This window comes from Pelophylax lessonae (genome assembly GCF_965119305.1).
Source record: "Pelophylax lessonae genome assembly, chromosome: 13".
Taxonomy (NCBI): Eukaryota; Metazoa; Chordata; class Amphibia; order Anura; family Ranidae; genus Pelophylax; species Pelophylax lessonae.
The window spans coordinates 173,405,488-173,424,662 of NC_138780.1; the positions used below are offsets into that span (position 1 = coordinate 173,405,488).

At 43.6% G+C, this 19,175-nt stretch overlaps 1 protein-coding gene across 2 annotated transcripts in view; it reads right to left on the reverse strand.

Moving 5' to 3' along the window:
* Nucleotides 1-19,175, reverse strand: part of TRIM9 (tripartite motif containing 9) — a 151,844-nt gene that overhangs the window by 48,217 nt on the left and 84,452 nt on the right. For both annotated transcript variants that reach the window (XM_082242663.1, XM_082242662.1), the window contains exons 4-5: nt 14,523-14,633; nt 13,079-13,232 (exon numbers count right to left, since the gene is read on the reverse strand). In XM_082242663.1, the coding sequence (XP_082098789.1) occupies nt 13,079-13,232; nt 14,523-14,633 (265 nt within the window). The remainder of the gene's footprint in view (nt 1-13,078; nt 13,233-14,522; nt 14,634-19,175) is intronic.

Here is a 19,175-nt window from a genome sequence, read left to right on the forward strand (position 1 = left end):
CGACTTTGACGTGACTTCAACACGACTTGAAGCAATGCCGGTATAATCTTGAGGTCTATGGACCTCAAGTTGCATCAAAGTCGGACCAAAGTAGTGCAGGGACTACTTTGAAGTTGCTTCGACTTGAAGTTGCACAGATATGAATGGTACTCTTTGGAAATCATGGGGTAAAACTTTTCATGCGACTTTGCAGTCCCAAGTTGCAGGACAAGTCACAAAAGTGTGAAAGGGGCCTAAAACACCAAGCTGACAGGTGAAACCAATCAAAGGGGAGCGAATGCTCCACAGTAACTGATTGCAACCTGTGATGCCAAAGTTCATAACAAACCATTGAATCTCACAAGTATAAACACTATGTATAGATGTACACATAAACATATAAGTGCTCATGCACACAGGACGATTTTGCAGCTGCTTTTAGCCGCGTCAAGCGTTTTTAAGCTGTAGTCATTGGATTTGGGAGTGGAAAATAGAAGGCAGAGAAACCTTGCTTAACGCTAATGCAGTTAACCGCTAACGCGGCTAAATACGCATTAACGCCAATGCAAAATGCTTCTAAAAGCGTGTTTTTTCAGCCACTTTTTCCTGGCGTCGGTGCTGGCTTTGCAGCTCGTTTTTTAAAACGCCCTGTGTGCATGAAGCCTATAGGAAGGAGCCTTTGTTAAGTGCTAGAAATGTAGCCAAGTGTGAACAGGCCCTAAATTGCATAGATTGTTCAGGGCAGCCTGTTGCACTTCATCTTTTATTTATAACTAGACATTTAACATAAGAAAGGGTTCTCAGAAAGCTGCAAGTTAGATAAAGAGGGAACACGGCACAGCAGCTTGCTTTGCAGCTCCTTTATTCGACTGAATCGGCTGTACTCAGCTGTCTCACAAGACATGGATAGCAGCTGTGATAACTCAGTCCAGTTCTGTAAACAAGAGGTTACTTTTATCACCGTTGAAAGGAAATCTTGCTAATAATGTGAAAAGAAGAGTACAATAAAAACATGCTGGCTAATGCTAAGATTACATAGGGGTTGATTTACAAAAACTGGAGCCAGGGCCGGGACAAGGGTTGGGCAGGAGGGGCGGCTGCCCTAGGGACTGTGGTATCACGTGAGGTTCAGGAGATTGGGGTGGGAGGGGATTTGTATTGGGAGGGGAAATTTGCGGGGCAGCAGGAGGTAAGAATTGTTCAAGGTTGGGATATTTGGGGAGATGAGGTAGGAGTGGTGATTTGGGGCGATTTGTGTTAAGAGGGGAGATGGGGGAAGAGGATTTGTGCTAGGATGGGGGATTTGGGGGTTTGAGCTAGTAAAAGATACTATTGTGGGGGATTTGTGCTAGGAGGGGAATTTTGTATGTTTTATTTTGGAGGGGTATTTGTGCTAGTAGGGATGATTGGGGGGGCATTTATGCTAGTAGGGGATTTTTCTTTTTTTTTGGGGGGTGGGAGGGTTGGGATTGTGATAAGATGGGGGATTGGGGGAGAATAATTTGTGCTAGAAGGGGGGATTTGGAGTGGAGAGGATTTTTTTTGCTTAGAGGGGAAATTCGAGGGGTAGAGGATTTGTGCCAGAAAGAAGGAGGTTTTTTTTTGTGGGGGGGGGGGGGGGGATTGTTGCTGACATATAATGCTCATACATCTTGGGGGAGGGGGGGTGCACATTGGCATGTTCAGTCTGGGCTCCAGATGACCTTGTCCCGGCACTGACTAGAGCACTCAGAGCCCTGTGCAGGTGTGCATGGTAGAGCTCCATCAGCTACTCCAGTTTTAGTAAATCTCCCCCCATACTGGTAATATGCACTATTTCATATTACTGCAACAAAAAACAAAAAACATATTAACCACTTGTAGACCGCCCACCCTCAATGTACTGCAGACCGCCAGCCCGCAACGCAAAGCGACGTACCTGCACATTGCTGCCTACTTTCTGGTTTAGAGCCCCTCCCTTCCCCGACCGGCAATCACTGTGATTGTACACAGCGGGAGCCTGTCAGCAAGTCCCAGCCAACAATTCACTGCTGGGACCTGCTGAATGGCTGTGTACAATCACAGCCTAGAGCTCTGTTGACAATCAACACAGAGCTCTGTACAGAAGGAATGATTTCTCTGAAACTAAGAGATCTGTTAGTAAAAGCAGCACACATTACACATTGATAATGATAACACGGAGTGTAGAATAATTGTAATACCAACTTGGTTACAAAACACACACTCACCCCGCGCTAGACTCAAAACTCAAGATAGTATAGGAGATATGTAAATGTGACCCCAAAGGTCTCAGCAGCTGTTTTAGTAAAAATGATGTATAAAAGGTGTAATCAAAAAACCAAAAAACTCGGTCCAATCAACCACACAAACAGCGCTAACAGATGAATGGATAAATATTAGGATCTATATTCTCAACAGGCAAAGGTGTAATAAAACAAATCACCTGATATGTACATCTATTCCATTATCATTGCTTTTATCCAGTTTTTTCTTGATGTATAAATTTGGTTTTATCTGCCATAATATTAATTTCTATAGATATTTTATATATATATATTTTAACTAAATATATTTATTTATAATTTTAGACTATAAGAATGTGACTATGGGTATACACATGTGTGTATGCCAGATTATTGCTAATTACAGTAGTACATCTGTTTGTCTAAACACTCTTTGTTCATTGTCTTAATATATGTTTTGATTCCTGTTTTTTACCAATTTTATCACTGTTTTCCCATGTTTAATATTTTAATACATCGGTTACTGGTTGAGTAACGAAATCAATGACCAAATGCTTTTTATGTAAAATGAAGGGCATTCAATAGTATATAAGGATGCGGTTTGTATTAGAGATTAACATGGGGATCCGTATAGTTATCCATCGGCTCTGGTCCTCAGGTTTGTGAGGACATCCGTTGCGGACACTTTGACATTTACGAGTGTCGGCTTGTGTCTGCGCCAGGCGGAAGTCGGGCAGCGGGAAGTGACGTCCTTCTGAGGCGGAAGTTCGTCCACCGGAAGTGACGTTGCGCATCGGATGAGGACGGTGTACGTTCACTTCCGGGGTCGGCTCTTTTGCCGAGTGCGCATGTGCCGTAGAGGATACAAACACAGGCGGACCGCGCCGCGCACACATGCTCTCGGAAGAAGTCTTGGTGACGAAACGTCAGGGCATGTGTGCGTGGTCGCCTTGTGAACAGATTGACGCCTGGCTAAACTAAGAAATAGTCATTATGCGTCTATATATGCAAATTTTGAATGCCTTCATTCAGATATGAAATTGTAAGTAGACATCTGGAGGGGAGTGGGGCCATATTGGTGTGTTTTTAATCAATAAACCTTGCGGTATTACACTATATGTCCCTCATTCTTCATTTACATGCCATCATGAATGGAGTGACATATGAAGGCTAATAGGATATGAGAGGAGATCCAAGTTGGTGGAAGGTGAAGAGGTCCTGTTGGTGATTTGAATTCACTTATGAGGAGGCCCTGTTTTACCAATCATCTGGTGAGTTCCTGAGGAGAGGGGGGGAGCACCGGTGTTTGGTCGAATTGTGGTGTATCCAAGTTCCTTCACACCCATTCCCGTAACCAATTTGGACTGCTATACGGACATTTGTGTTTTATTACACCTTTGCCTGTTGAGAATATAGATCCTAATATTTATCCATTCATCTGTTAGCGCTGTTTGTGTGGTTGATTGGACCGAGTTTTTTGGTTTTTTGATTACACCTTTTATACACATTACACATTGTTAGGTACCCCTTGATTGCCCCTAGAGCTTAACCCCTTCCCAGCCAGTGTCATTAGTACAGTGACAGTGTATAGTATTAATGTCACTAGAGATGTCAGGGGCAGTCAATCAGTTCCCCACCCAGCATCAGTTAGTGTCAGATTGCCCGCACTATCGCAGTCCCATTATAGTAGGCTGATCACCACCATCAGTAGTATAAAAAAAAATTAATAAAAATCCAGTATACAGGTACACAGAACATGGAAATGTAATTATTTTAGTAAATATAAACGGCTAAATACCTTTTCTCTTCAACAGCATACAGATGCATCTCATAAAATTAGAATATCATCAAAAAGTTTATTTATTTCAGTAATTCGAATCAAAAAGTATCTAAGTAAATCAGAATATTACATAAGACCAATAAATAGGATTTTTAATACAGAAATATTGGGTTACTGAAAAGTATGCTCATGTACAGTATAGTATGTGCTCATTACTTGGTCTGGTTCTTTTGCATGGATTACTGCATCAATGCGGCGTGCCATGGAGGCGATCAGCCTGTGGCACTGCTGAGGTGTTATGGAAGTTCAGGTGGCTTTGAAGGCGGCTTTTAGCTTGTCTGCATTGTTGGGTCTGGTGACTCTCATCTTCCTCTTGACAATACTCCACAATTCTCAATGGGGTTTAGGTCAGGTGAGTTTGCTGGCCAATCAAGCACAGTGATACCATGATCATGTGACCAGGTATTGGTAGTTTTGGCAGTGTTGGCAGGTGCCAAGTCCTGCTGGAAAATGAAATCAGGATCTCCCTAAATCTGGTCAGCAGAGGAAAGCATGAAGTGCTCTAGAATTTCCTGGTAGAGGGCTGCGCTGACTTTGGACTTGATAAAACCCAGTGGACCAACACCAGCAGATGACATGGCTCCCCAAATCCTCACTGACTGTGGAATCTTCACACTGGACCTCATGCAACTTGGATTCTGTGCCTCTCCACTCTTCATCTGGGACCTTGATTTCCAACTTAAATGCAAAATGTACTTTCATCCAAAAAGAGGACTTTGGACCTGAGCAACAGTCCTGTCCTTTTTCTCCTTAGCCCAGGTAAGATGCTTCTGATGTTGTCTTCAGGAGTGGCTTGACACAAGGAATGTGACATTTGTAGCAGATGTCCTGGATACATCTGTGTGTGGTGGCTCATGAAGCACTGACACCAGCCGTAATCCACTCCTTGTGAATCTCCCTCAAATTCTTGAATTACTTTTGCTTTACAATCCTCTCAAGGCTGCGGTTATCCCTGTTGCTTGTGCACCCTTTACTACCACACCTTTTCCTTCCACTCAACATTTCATTAATATGCTTGGATACAGCACTCTGTGAACAGCCAGCTTCTTTAGCAATGGCCTTTTGCGACTTAAGCTGGATACACACTATACAACTTTTGTTGTTAGATTTCCTTTAGATTTACCTTTAACTATGTAGTACAGGGGTCTGTCTGATTGCATACAAATTGAAAGTGTTTAGATTTGACCTCATATGATATGGTTTTGGTAAATCTAAAGGAAAAAATCTAAAGACAATTGTATAGTCCTTGTGAAGGGTGTCAATGGCTGTCTTATGGACAACTGTCAAGTCAGCAGTTTTCCCTATGATTGTGTAACCTAATGAACCAGACTGAGAGACCATTTAAAGGCTCAGGGAACCTTTACAGGTGTTTGGGTTAATTAGCTGATTAGAGGGTGACACCATGAGTCTATAATATTCAACTTTTCACAATATTCTAATTTTCTGAGATACTGAATTTTGGGTTTTCGCTAGCTGTAAACCATTATTCTCCAAATTAAAAGAAAATAATGCTTGAAATATATCACTCTATGTGTAATTATTCATAATACTAATAATAATAATAATAATTGAGTTTCACCTTTTGAATTAAATTACTGAAATAAATTAACTTTTTAATAATATTCAAATTTTTGAGATGCACCTGTATATACCATAGTTTGTAGGTGCTATAATTTTCACGCACACCAATCAATATACACTTATTGGAATTTTTTCTTATCAAAGACATGTAGCAAAATACATTTTGGCCAAAATTTATGAAGAAATTCGATTTTTTTTTATTTTTTTGATTGGAAATGTTTTGTAGCAGAAAGTAAAAAAAAAAAATATTTTTCCGTTTATATCTAAAAAAAATAAAAAACCCACTGGTGACCAAATACCACGAAAAGAGAGCTCTATTTGTGTAAAAACAATTATATAAATTTTGTTTGGGTACAGCGTTGCATGATTGCGCAATTAAAGTAGGGCAGTAGTGCTTAATAGCAAAAAACGCCCCAGTCATGAAGGAGGTAAAATCTTGCAGAGCTCAAGTGGTTAATTACAATATTATAATTTTAGTCCAGACCATGATCACCAAATAAATAATAAATGACTATATATTTCTCTTTAAGCCAATCAGTAGCATTATGAAGCCGTAACACACAAGCACATGTAACAACAAATATGGTTGCTGCTATGTACATATAAGGCTGCATTCACATGTCAGCTTATAATCGCGGGCAGAACCGCCGCGGTTCCGCCCACGATTCGGAGATTTATTGCAAATCGCGGGACGCCTAGCGTTGCCCGTTGATTTGCAATAGCCCCCCAAACGCCGATCGATGTTGCCGCGATTTACGCCCGCCGAATCGCGGCAACATCGCGCAAACAAAATCGCGGGACGCAATACGCTCCAAAGAAGCTCTTGTACTTTTTTGGAGCGTATTGCGTCCCGCGATTTTGTTTGCGCGATGTTGCCGCGATTCGGCGGGCGTAAATCGCAGCAACATCGCTCGGCGTTTGGGGGGCTATTGCAAATCAACGGGCAACGCTAGGCGTCCCGCGATTTGCAATAAATCTCCGAATCGCGGGCGGAACCGCGGCGGTTCTGCCCGCGATTATAAGCTGACATGTGAATGCAGCCTAAAAGGTAAAAATCAAACCTGTCTAATTCAAACTGAGCATATGATGAAACAATGAACAACACAGGTGTCACCTTCAGTATAAAAGTATATAAAAACAATCAGAACATTCAGAGACAGAGGCAATGGACTTTTCATGCAAATCTTGACATATTTTTAAAAATACTACTGGTCAGTGACTGAGCCAATCATATTGGGGCAACAAAGAGGAGGCTTTGGGAGTGGAAAATGATTGTGACAAACTCAGAGGCTACAGAAAAGTCAAGATTTGCATAAAACTTGGTTTACTTATACACCAGACCTCAAAATTTCCACTCGACTTTTCGCATTTGGCGAGTGGAAAAAACTTGAGGGCAAGTGTCGGGCTGCCACAGAGGGGGAGAGGGCGGTGTGGGAGCCACCGGCAGCCATGGTTAAATGGGAGCCGTTCTCCCAGCGGTAGGCCAGGAAGAGAGAGGAGAGGAAGAGGAGAGCCGGCTGGATCATCACACAGAGTGGGGATCTCCCACTGTGACACAGCTTTGATTTGAATTGCCAGGGGGCCGAAATTAAATGAAATCCCGCCGCCTGGACCAGCTCCTACGATAGACCGCACACTGGTCCAGGGCCGGGACGTGTGATGTCTATCAAAGGAGCCAGTCTAGAAAGCGGGACTTCATATGACTGAGGCCGCTGGGCAATTCAAATAAAAGCTGTGTCACAGTGGGAGATCCCCGCTCTGTGTGATGATCTAGCCGGCTCTCCTCTCTTTGATCCCCGGGCACTGGTGAGGCTGCGCTGATGGGCACTGGTGAGGCTGCATTGACGGGCACTGATGAGGCTGCGCTGATTGGCACTGGGGATGCTGCATTTATGGGCACTGATGAGGCTGCATTGATGGGCACTGATGAGACTGCACTGATGGGCACTGGCGAGGTTGCAATGATGGGCACTGGTGAGGCTGCACTAAGAGACACTGGTAGGCTGCAATGATGGGCATTGGTGAGGCTGCATATATGGGGACTGGTGAGGCTCCATTGATGGGCACTGATGAGCTTGCATTAATAGGCACTAATGAGGCTGCATTGATGGGCACTGGAGAGGCTGCATATATGGGGACTGGTGAGGCTCCATTGATGGGCAATGATGAGGCTGCATTGATGAGTACTGATGAGGCTGCATTGATGGGCACTGGTAGGCTGCGCCGATATGCACTGGTGAAGCTGCATTCATGGGCACTGATGAGGCTGCATTGATGGGCACTGATCAGGCTGCATTGATGGGCACTAATCAGGCTGCATTGATGGGCACTGGTGAGCTTGCATTGATAGGCACTAATGAGGCTGCATTGATGGGCACTGATGAGGCTGCATTGATGGGCTCTGATGAGGCTGCATTGATGGGCACTGGTGAGGCTGCAAATATGGGAATTGGTGAGGCTCCATTGATGGGAACTCATGAGGCTGCATTGAGGGGTACTGATGAGGCTGCATTGATGGGCACTGGTGAGGCTGCATTGATGGGCACTGATGAGGCTGCATTGATGGGCACTGATGAGGCTGCATTGATGGGCACTGATGAGGCTGCTTGATGGGCACTGATGCGGCAGCACTGATGGGCACTGAGAAGCTGCACTGATGGGTATTGATAGACTGCACTGATAGACTGCACTGATGGGTACTGATAGGCTGCACTGATGGACACTGATGAGGCTGCACTGATAAAGTTTTTGTAACTTAATTCTGCATGAAACATTTAACACTGTAATTTCATGAGATAATTTATGAGGGCATGTTTAGGGTTGGAATAAGGGGCGGGGCAACTGGTGGCGAGTAACTCTTAAGGCCTGGCTATTAGCTCAGGACTTGAAGTTTTGAGCCCTGGTATACACTATATGGCCAAAAGCTTGTAGACACCTAACCACCACACCTATATGAGCTTGCTGGAATCCCATTTCAAAATTACGATCATTAATATAGAGGTGTCCCTATTTTTGAAGTGATAATAACCTTCATTCTTTTGGGAAGCCTTTCCGCAAGATTTTGGAGTGTGTCTGGGGATATTTGTGCCCATTCACCCAAAACAGCACTTGTGAGGTCAGGTACTGATATTGGATGAGAAGACCTGGTTTATAATCAGCCTTCCAGTTCACCCCAAAAGTGATCAGGGTTTCGTGGATTCAAATTTTTTAAGGATCGCTGAAATTGTGACTGGGCTGACTCCGGTTTAGCAGCACCCCACAAAAAAACGGGATCACCCATGATTCGTAGAAAAATAGAGCCAACGTGTTTCGGGGGCAAAACACATTCCCCCTTCATCAGGGCTTAAAGCGTTACTAAACCTACAACAGTAAAATCAGTCTGTATATGCAGCATGCTTGTTAATCCTCTGCATTATGTAAAAAGGCTGTTTGATACAGTCCTCCCTGATCCTCCTCTTCTTCCATTGTCCCCAAATCCATCTCCTGATAGAACAGAGACTTGGGGGCAAGCTTCACATGCTGAGTTTGGTGTTTGTTCCCAGAGAGTTTTTGTTTTTTTTCTTGGCAGGGTGCATGTGATCAGCACAGGGCCAATCAGCACTGTCCAGACAGAGGGTCAGGGGTGCTATGAATGTATGTATCATTTATTTAGTTTCTATAGCGCAGGACAGAGGCAAGTTCTCTTTAAGACAAGAACATGATAATAAGACAAGAACATAATAACAGCATTTTACACTCAGATAAAAAATACTTTAAAACATCTAGTTTTCCTTTAATGCCACAACAAGCCTCTGATCATATATGATGGATGCAACGGGCTCAGCATAGATACACCAATTACTATGATAAAACAGCAGAAGGAGATGAGATGACTTATGTGTGACACTGCAGCATCCGGCGCAGGCCTCGTCCCCGCTTGAACTCTCCTAGATGAAATGCTGTATCAGGTTGGCTTGGCACAGTGACAAGAGAAAATATTTTCCAAGGCACCATTGTCTAAGTCCGAATCTATATCTTAAGCAAACTTGTTTACTCAAGGCTGGCAACTTCTATGTGTCCAAGTTTTCATCTGGCTATAACTGGGAATGCCCCCCCCCCACTGCTAGTTATTCACCATGGATATATAATATACATGCACAGCAAATACCTTTTTAAAGAGACTCTGGGGTTGATTTACTAAAGGCAAATAGATTGCGCACTAGGCAAAGTGCAGTTGCACTCTGCAAGAGCTGTTGCTCCAGAGCTTAGTAAATGAGCAGAAGCTCTGCTGACTTCCATCATCCAATCATGCGCAAGCAAAAATGCTGTTTTTTTTCATTTTCCTTGCATGTGATTGGGTATTCTTTGCAAAGTAAAGATTTAACTCATTTACTAATAGTCTTATAGCAGATATCCAGTACTGTGGCGTCACATTACTTTCCATGTAAATGTTGAAGCCTTGTGACCACGGTGCCTGCAAGTCTGTAGCAGGATCGGAAGACCAGTGGCTTCTTGTTCCAGCCCCTGGGATTGGTACTGGACCCGACTGTCACATTGATATGAGTACTTAAAGCGGTAGTATACAGCTTTTTTGACTTTTAACTACAGGTATGCCTATAATAAGGCTTACCTGTAGGTGCAATTAATATCTCCTAAACCTGCATGGTTTAGGAGATATTACCACTGCATGCAGCCGCTGACGAGTGCGGCGCATGCGCTCTGAAGGTTCAGCGGACCTTCAGAGTTACTTGCCGGAAATTGCGCGGGAGTGACGTCATCGCGGCTCCAGCCACTCACAGCGCCGGAGCCGCGGAACCCGGAAGAACGCCGTGGGATCATGTCCGCTCCCACAGCGGTGTCCGGGGGTCCGTGTCGGGGCTTCGTTCTAAGGTAAGTAATTCATAATGAGCTAGTATGCGATGTATACTAGCTCATTATGCCTTTGTCTTGCAGGATTTTTTTTTTGTTTTTTTTTGTCATTATTTTTTACTATTGCTTTAATCATACAGAAAAAAGCAACCTTTTAATACTTTAAACCAGTGGTGCACCAAAATGGAAATTTTGGTGCCGAAAACCGAAAATTTAGGATGCACTTGGCCAAAACTGAAGTCGAAATTGACGGTTTTTAAAATATATATATACCGTATTTTCCGGCGTATAAGACGACCCCCCTAATTTTCATCTACAGGTAATACTTATACTTAGGTTACCTTGGAGATATTATACTTGGCGTATAAGACGACCCCCCATTTTTGGGGGATTTTTTTGAGGTTCAAAAGTAGTCTTATACGCCAGAAAATACAGTATATATCTTTTATAAATAATTGTATTATATTTGTCTTTTTATTAATATAATGAATTTAAATGAAATTAATTTATTGTCAGCCATTATCGGTATCTTTTGAAGCAATGTTAAAAATCCTGCTTGCTACATTTTTGGTGCATATTTGGCAAAACGCACCAAAAACGCACTTCCCCGCTGAAATTGCAGCAAAAATGCACCTGTGTTCTGTTTTTGATGCATTTTTTAAGTCACGTTACCTATGAAAAGCACACCATAAGGTAAGGTAAAATCGCAGCAAAATCGTGTTTTTGTCAGCCATTATCGGCACTTTTATTTCTTTCGGCACACAACACTAAAAACCCTTTATTTTCGGCCGATAGTTTTCAGCGCAAACCAAAAAATTCAATAGTGCACACAAGGCTGCAAACAATCAGTGCTAAACACAAAACACCAGTGACAAATCAATAAATAATATTGCTGCGATGACCTTGTCATCAGAAAATGTACCGGAAGTGACGTTCTGAGACGCGGGGAGTTGGGGAGATACTCATTATTATCCAATCAGAACTTTTATGATGAACGGCAGATCCCATCCCCCAACATCTCTATGGTGGAGAGGAAACTGACATCACTCGGGAGGAGTCAAATCTGTGTGTGAGATCTGATGGAGATCCGGCCGCTTCCCTGAGCCGCTCTGCATGAGGATCACGATTCCTGATCTATAAGGAGGGATAGCCACAGGCGGTGAAAGAAAGGGACATCAGGCTGATATATGTATATCCCAAAGCGTGTTTGACTCGCATGAGTCTAATCCTAAGGTGAGCTGCTTATCTTGCACCAATCACTGGGAGCACTTGGAGTGAAGCATGCAGCACTTTAATTTGTGATCACAGATGAAGATTGATTTGTTCATTTTTGATTACACCTTATGACTCACTAATAATTGGGACTTTTAAGATTATTGGAAATCACTAATAATAGAGTTGATTTATTAAGATTGATTTGATATTTAAAATTATTTTGACACATTTATTGATTTATTCACTTGGCGCAGCAATATTACTTATTGATAGCTTTCAGAGGCTGAAATTTGGAAAAACGCACCAAAAGCGCACCTTCCCATTGAAATTGCAGCAAAAAATGCACCCGTGTTGTGTTTTTGATGCATTTTATGAGTCACATGACCTATGAAATGCACACCATATACAAGGTAAAATCGTATTTTCGGCAGCCATTTTCATCACTTTTTTTTCTTTCGGCACAACACTGAAAACCCTATTTTCGGTTGAAATTTTGGTGCATCGTTACTTTAAACACATCTGAGCTTTTAATTATTAACTGTTGCAGACTATGACTGCCTGACCTAACAATCTACATCTTATGGTTACCACACTGCACAAAACAGGGCGTGATAGGCCGAGTACTGGGATTACCACTCTACACCTGTTTTTGCCAGAAGTTTCACTATACAGTAAAAGGATATGGTGTAAACACACTATATACTGGTAAAGACTGGTAATAGGAAACTTCTTTAAAGGGTAACTCCTCTTTCTTCGGGGAAAAAAATAGCAAATACAAAGAAAAAACTAACAATATAGTGTATACAAATGCAACACAAATCATATTGTAATTGAATGTTATTAAAAATGACCTTTCCTTTTCAATCTGCAGCCGTTGTAATTTTCTGAAAATGCAATGCAAAATGGCCGCTTGGAGCTGTTCTGTACACAGAATGTATACTGACCACACCCCAGAAACATCATTTCCTGCTTGTTTGATTGGCTCACCAATTTTCCCAGAAGTCTGCACTAAGATACAAGTCAGATTTCTGGCATCCCCTGCAACAAAAATGTCATTTTTGGGGAGATACTCCCAATAGGAACACGTCTAAAGGGATGCAGGCCCAGCAGATTTCCTCATTAGAGCCCTGCAGCTGTCACAGCTGATTAATAATTATGAAACCACTCCCATTAGATTCACTTTCCCATATGGATACAGACAAACACACAGGGATTTCTTCAGCAAAACAAAAGGTAGGAATCTGCAACAAAGTTTGTTAAATTCCTTGCAATGTACAGAGATCACCCAGAGGGGAATGTTTTTTCTCAACAAAAGTGGAGTCACGCTTTAAGTTGCATTGCACGTTACATTGTTAAATATGTATAGAATCACCTTTCATCTGCACAAAGTCCAGCTGGTGGATGGACTGTAAGAGAGGTCCGTTGTCCAGGTTCAGATCAAAGTCGGTTGTCATTCGTGGTGTGAGGGTCCCCTTTCCCCACTGGTCTTCTGTCAGGTGCACTCTCCGAATCAGGGCATCGGATATCTAATGAGACACAAAAGTCCTTCAGCCACCTATATATTCACTTTATTTAGGAGGGAGTCTGGGGTGATGACTATCACTTCATCAGAGTTGGGTAACAGAATAGTAGTACACACAGGTCAAATGTCGGGTGACATCGGCCGGTTCAATAAAAACTGGCCAACATTTGGTCCGCCGTGTGTATAGCAGCTGGTCTGACAGAAGCTGGCCATATGGCCGGCCGCTGCTGGACGTGCATGTTGGAAAATCAGCAGCCAACCAGCTCCTGATCAGTGCTCTCAGCCAATGGATAAGAGCGCTGACCGGAGTGTTCTGGCGGTGAGGCCATCCCCCTGTCTGAACACAATAGTACGGCAGGGGAGACCGCTGTACTAACATCGGATTGTTAGTACAGCGGCTCCGAGCTGAGCTAATGTTGTGTACCAGGCTTAAAGCTGCAGTCTTGGGCTCAGTGTGTTTTAATGTGACATTACAGTCTGTCATCAGTTTTTGGTCTTTGGTGATTTTTTCCGCAAAAGACTTGGGCTCCAAACAATGAAGATCAGCAGACTTTAAATACCTGATCCATTGGGGAAGGGGATCATGAGATGCATTTTGACCATGGATACTAGGGATCGACCGTTTATCGGCAAAGCCAATATATCGAGGACCGATATGCACTTTCCCCGATATATCGGAATCGGCCCCCGGAGGTTACTGATATTGCCGATATTTCGGAAAGTGCTTGTACCGGAGTGATGCCTGCAGCTAGAGGCATCATTTGGTACCGGCGTCCATAGCTGACGTTCGGCTGTCTTGTAATGACAACCGATGCGGCTGAGAAGCCGCTCGGCTGTCATTACAAGGAGCGGGAGGGGACGTCCCCTCCTGCCGCCTTCCGCGGCTCGCCCAAGTCTCCTGTCCCACCGGGAGACCCGAGCAACCAGCCTGCATGGCCGCCAAAGATCCGATCAAAGCCACATTCGGCTCTGATCGGGTCTCCATGCAAAAACCCTCTGAGACGTGAAAATTATTTCAAGTGTTCCTCTGTGTTGAAAAGGTTGAGAAAGGCTGATCTATATGATCAGAACTTTATAATCTTCTCATTCTCATCTTCCTACGGATGCCGATATGATCTGCTAAAATCTTTTGCCACATACTAACTATTTTGAACATACACGAGTGGAGAACCTGACTATCTTCTCAATCTGAACCGCTCTGGGTATTTTTTATTTTATTTTTTTTGCCTTTTTTTTAAGCACATAGCACTAGTGGTAAAAATTCGACCAAGTATTGACCAAAACGCTGGCCCACCTGGAGAAATCCACTGGGGTCGTTCTCTTTAATGACCTCCAGGCAATACTCCATCAGTCCGGTTGTCTGTCGCAGTTTCACTGTGCAGTGAGAAATCTGATCCCGAACAACCTAAAATAGACAAAAGAAAAATTAGATGAAAGCAAACCGCAACTCAACATCATTTACCCCAATTTTGCAAAATTATGAACTTCCTCTTTTTACTAATATTTTCTTAAACCAATAGCAGGTGGCAGAATCAACTCACTAAATGACCACTGACCCAACAACATGTATATGGCGTGATTTACTGAGCGGCCACTTTAAAGGCGCTGCACACTTTCAAAGGTTTTTATTGTTGTAACCGGGTATCAGGGAAGATTTAGATATGCGTCTAAATCTTCCTCTCCTCTGCAATCTTTGGTCTTACCACTGTACAGAGACAATTGACAGGTGGTGTGATTCCTCCTTGCCACTTGTTTTAACCCCATTTTTGCTATAGAAATGTGCTGCAACCATGTGCATGTTTCACTTCCCTATTCCCCTGAATGTGTCACATTGATTGCTACATTTTAGGTAGTTTTTGCCGTGAAGCATCCTGATAGCAACATGCACACGCAGTTACGTAATGGCGCCATTTTTAAACCAAAGGCACTTGTTCTCGGCAGTGCCTCGCTGGAGCCAGCCGCCACAGTCAGCTGCAGAGCAGAGAAGGACCGTCACCCGGAAGTGGGAACAAGGTTCTTTGGGGTGGGGCTCAAAGAAACCCCCCACTTTTTAGGGCATGTGGCCTGGTATGGTTCTTTTCCTGACCTGCGGGGTTGCGTGCTCGGATAAGAATCTGGTATGGGTTCTGGGGGGACGGGGGGGACCCCTTGCCATTTTTTTTTTAAATTTTGTTTTAAATAGTTGGGTACCGGCAATTGCAACCACGAGTCAATTGAAATGTGATTTGACTCGTTTTTGTCATTTTTGATTTTTGCTGCAGCGTGTTCTATACATACTACATATGCGCCAATTTACAGGCAGACTTTTATTGTTGCACTTTACGCATTATTAAAATGACTGCCCCGGTAAAAACAATCTTTTTAAAAAAATATTTTTGCATTGATAATTGTCCCGCAGCACAGTACCTGGGCCCCCATACCCTTTTAATGGTCAATAACTTGCACATAAGCCTTTCAAAATGGGGACTTTTGATTTTTCAAGTTCAGGTTCTATAGACTTTAATAGATTTCTCCGTTCTGGTTAGAACTTTTTCTCTGTTCGGGAGTTCAAGTGCGGACCGATCTCTAACAAAATTTGTGAAAAAAACTATTTAACATTTTCTAATTTTCCAAAAAATTGTGACAAAAAAAATTACAAGTAAAAAAAAAACTTGCCATGCCTCTTCCTTCACTTACTAAATAGCTTGGACTGTCTACTTTATAAAAAAGAGTCTTTTGGGGGATATTTGTACTGTCCTGGCATTTTCCGGCCTCATGAAATTAGTCAGACAGTACATCAGGATTGATCAATTTTCAGACTGTGGACTATAGAACTTTCCTACAGACTAAATAATGAACACTGATTTGGGTTATTTTCACCAAAGAAAAGTAGTAGAATACAGTTTGACCTAAATTTATGAAGAAAGATGATTTATTTGCAAAATGTTATAAAAGAAACAAAGAAAAAACTGAGCTGAGGCTGTCAATCACAGGCTGTGTACTGGCACTCTTTCCTCTGTCACCTTTTTCTCTTGGTGTCAGGAAAACTTGTCAGAAGTGACTCATGCTGATAACAGAGGAAGGAAGCAGCAGACAGAAATGACACTGTCTGGATTAAGAAAAGTACACTATAGAGGAATATGCTTTGTTCACAGGGGCGTAACTACAGGGGTTGCAATTGCAACCAGGCTCCATGCTCCAGGGGGGCCTGTGCGGCTCCCCTGTACACCTGGATAAGAGGGGGGGGGGGCAGCATGTAGAGAAATCACTGTCCTCCTTTTTCCTCCTGTAGTTGCAGGAGGAAAATGGAGGAGATTGGTTCCTCTGTATGCTGCCCCCGCCGCTCCTCCTATCCAGTTCATTTGTGTTCTGCTGTCTCTGCCCCCCCCCCCCCCCCACTGTGCTCCCTCCCCTCTCCTGCCGGCTGCTGCAGGGGATGTGTCACAATAGAGAACCAGGAAGGGTTCTCTATTGTGACACCAAATAGGAGATTTCCTACAACTTCCTAGTTGGCTATGAAACAGGAAGTGAAGGGAGAACTCCGCAATGGGACACAGATGGCGAAAAAAAAAAAAAAAAATCCGACAGGGGTTATAACCCTCCCTTACTCAAAAATCTTTGCCTATAGTTCTACTTTAATCAATAGCGGTGTTTTTCCCTTGCGGGTGAATTGGTAGCTCGGTATCTCGCCGGTACACTGAGCTGTAACAGAAAAGCTGCTTTTTTTTTCTTGGATTCAATTTACTATTTCATCCCCCGAGCCTCCCCAGTTTTGCCCATGGCAATTTTCCACCTCCAATGAAATCTTTTAGGATTCAGACTTTAGGAAATCCGATAGAAGGAGATTAATTATATAATATTGGGAGCTGCGAGTTACACGAGGTGAGCGGCGTAATGCCTGGAATGAAATATGTATCGCTCGCTGGGGAGCGACAACGCAGGAAAAAAAAAACCATAAAAGATGCAGAAGAAAAGGGAAGCGGGATGCTGGGCGTCTCAGGAGAGCGGGGAGCATTCTGCTGCCACACAACAGACGCTGTTTGTTTACTGCAACAGAATCGCTCTGCACTGAGGGATTGCTGTACAAACAATGCCATTCACCTGACGCCACATAGATGGGAGGAACGCATGGGCCGCCATCACATTTTACTGTGGGACACCATCTTTTAACCACTTAAGCCCCGGAAGATTTTACCCCCTTCCTGACCAGGGGGTATTTTGCGATTCGGCACTGCGTGACTTTAACGGACAATTGCACGGTCGTGCAAAGCTGTAACTAAACGAATTTGACGTCCTTTTTTCCCCGCAAACAGAGCTTCCTTTTGGTGGTATTTGATCACCTGTGCGATTTTTTGATCATGCGCTATAAACAAAAAAAGAGCGTAAATTTTGCAAAAATAACAATATTTTTCATATTTTTTTATATTAAATTCCCCAAAAAAAAATGTAAAAATCAAAATTTTTTAAAATTTTTGGCCAATTTGTTTTCTGCTTCATATGTTTGGTAAAAAAAAAAAACGCAAAAAGCGTTTTTTGATTGGTTTGCGCAAAAGTTATCGCGTTTACTAACAAAGGGAAAGATTTTTGTCATTTTTGTTGTTTTTTTTTTTTTTAACGAGTAATGGCGGCGATCTGCGATTTTTGTTGCGGTACTGCGACATTGGGGCGGACAGATCGGACCCTTGACTGACATTTTTTACACTTTTGGGGTTACCAGTGACATTACTACAGTAATCAGTGCTATACATATGCACTGTTACTGTAAAATGACACTGGTAGTGAAGGGGTTAACTTTGAGAGGGAGGGGTTATGTGTGTCCCTAGGGGCGTGATTCTTACTGTGATTGGCTGTGGCTTGAGCTGTAGGAACAATGATCAACGGTCCTACATTGTAGAACCGTATAATCACTATTCCTACACAGGGGAGAATGACAGGCGGCTTGCTTACACTAGCCGCCTGCCTTTCTCCCGCTGTCAGGGACGATCGTGAGTGAGCGGCGGACATCGGGTCCGCCGCTCACACGCGCGGGGGGGTCCGTGACCGCGCGGGAGCGCGCCTCCGGCGGCGCACACTCGCTCCCCAGAGCCTCACAGGCTAGTGACGTACCGGTATGTCACTCTGCCTGTGAGGGGCTGACTGCCGCAGTATATGTACTTGCGGCGGTCGGCAAGTGGTTAACCAACTGACCTCCGGAAGGATTTACCCCCCTTTTATGACCAGGGCATTGTTTTGCTATTCAGCACGGTGCTACTTTAACCACTTGACGACCTCCAGCAGTACAGTACATATACTGCGACAAGTCGGCTCTGTCCCGCGAAACGACATAACTGTACGTCGTTTCCCAGTGCCTGCTAGTGGGGGCACACGCTGATTGGCTGCAGGGGGGACCCAATCAGAGGGTCCAGCGGCCGCGATTACCACCGGGCACCCACGATCGCTCCCTGTGGAGTCAGAACGGCGGTCTGCTGTTGTAAACATGGCAGACCGTTGTTCTGTCAGTTCTGAACACAGGGATCCTTTATTCCTCTTATTTAGGAACACAGGTCTCTGTATCCATGCAGCAAGCCCACCCCCCCTCCACACACAATTAGAAAACACCCCCTAGGAACACATTTAACCCTTTGATCGCCCCTGGTGTTAACCCCTTCCCTGCCAGGGTGAACGCACGAGTCGGTCCCGCGCTTGCGGAAACATCGATCATCTCACTCATGTGAGGTATCACAGCAAACATCAGATGATGGGCAGTAATTCCAGCCCCAGACCTCCTGTGTAAATCTATAGTGGGAACCTGTAACGGCTTTTATTATGTTGCCAATGGATAGTAAAATGACGTAATTTGTCGCCGTTGTAAGGAGGTGCACAATTTTAAAATGTGACATGTTTGGCCTTGGGGAACAAGTGGTTAAACAGACTTAAAGTCTTTGGATTTATATTCGTTAACCTTGATGTATAGGATGGAGGTTTCCAG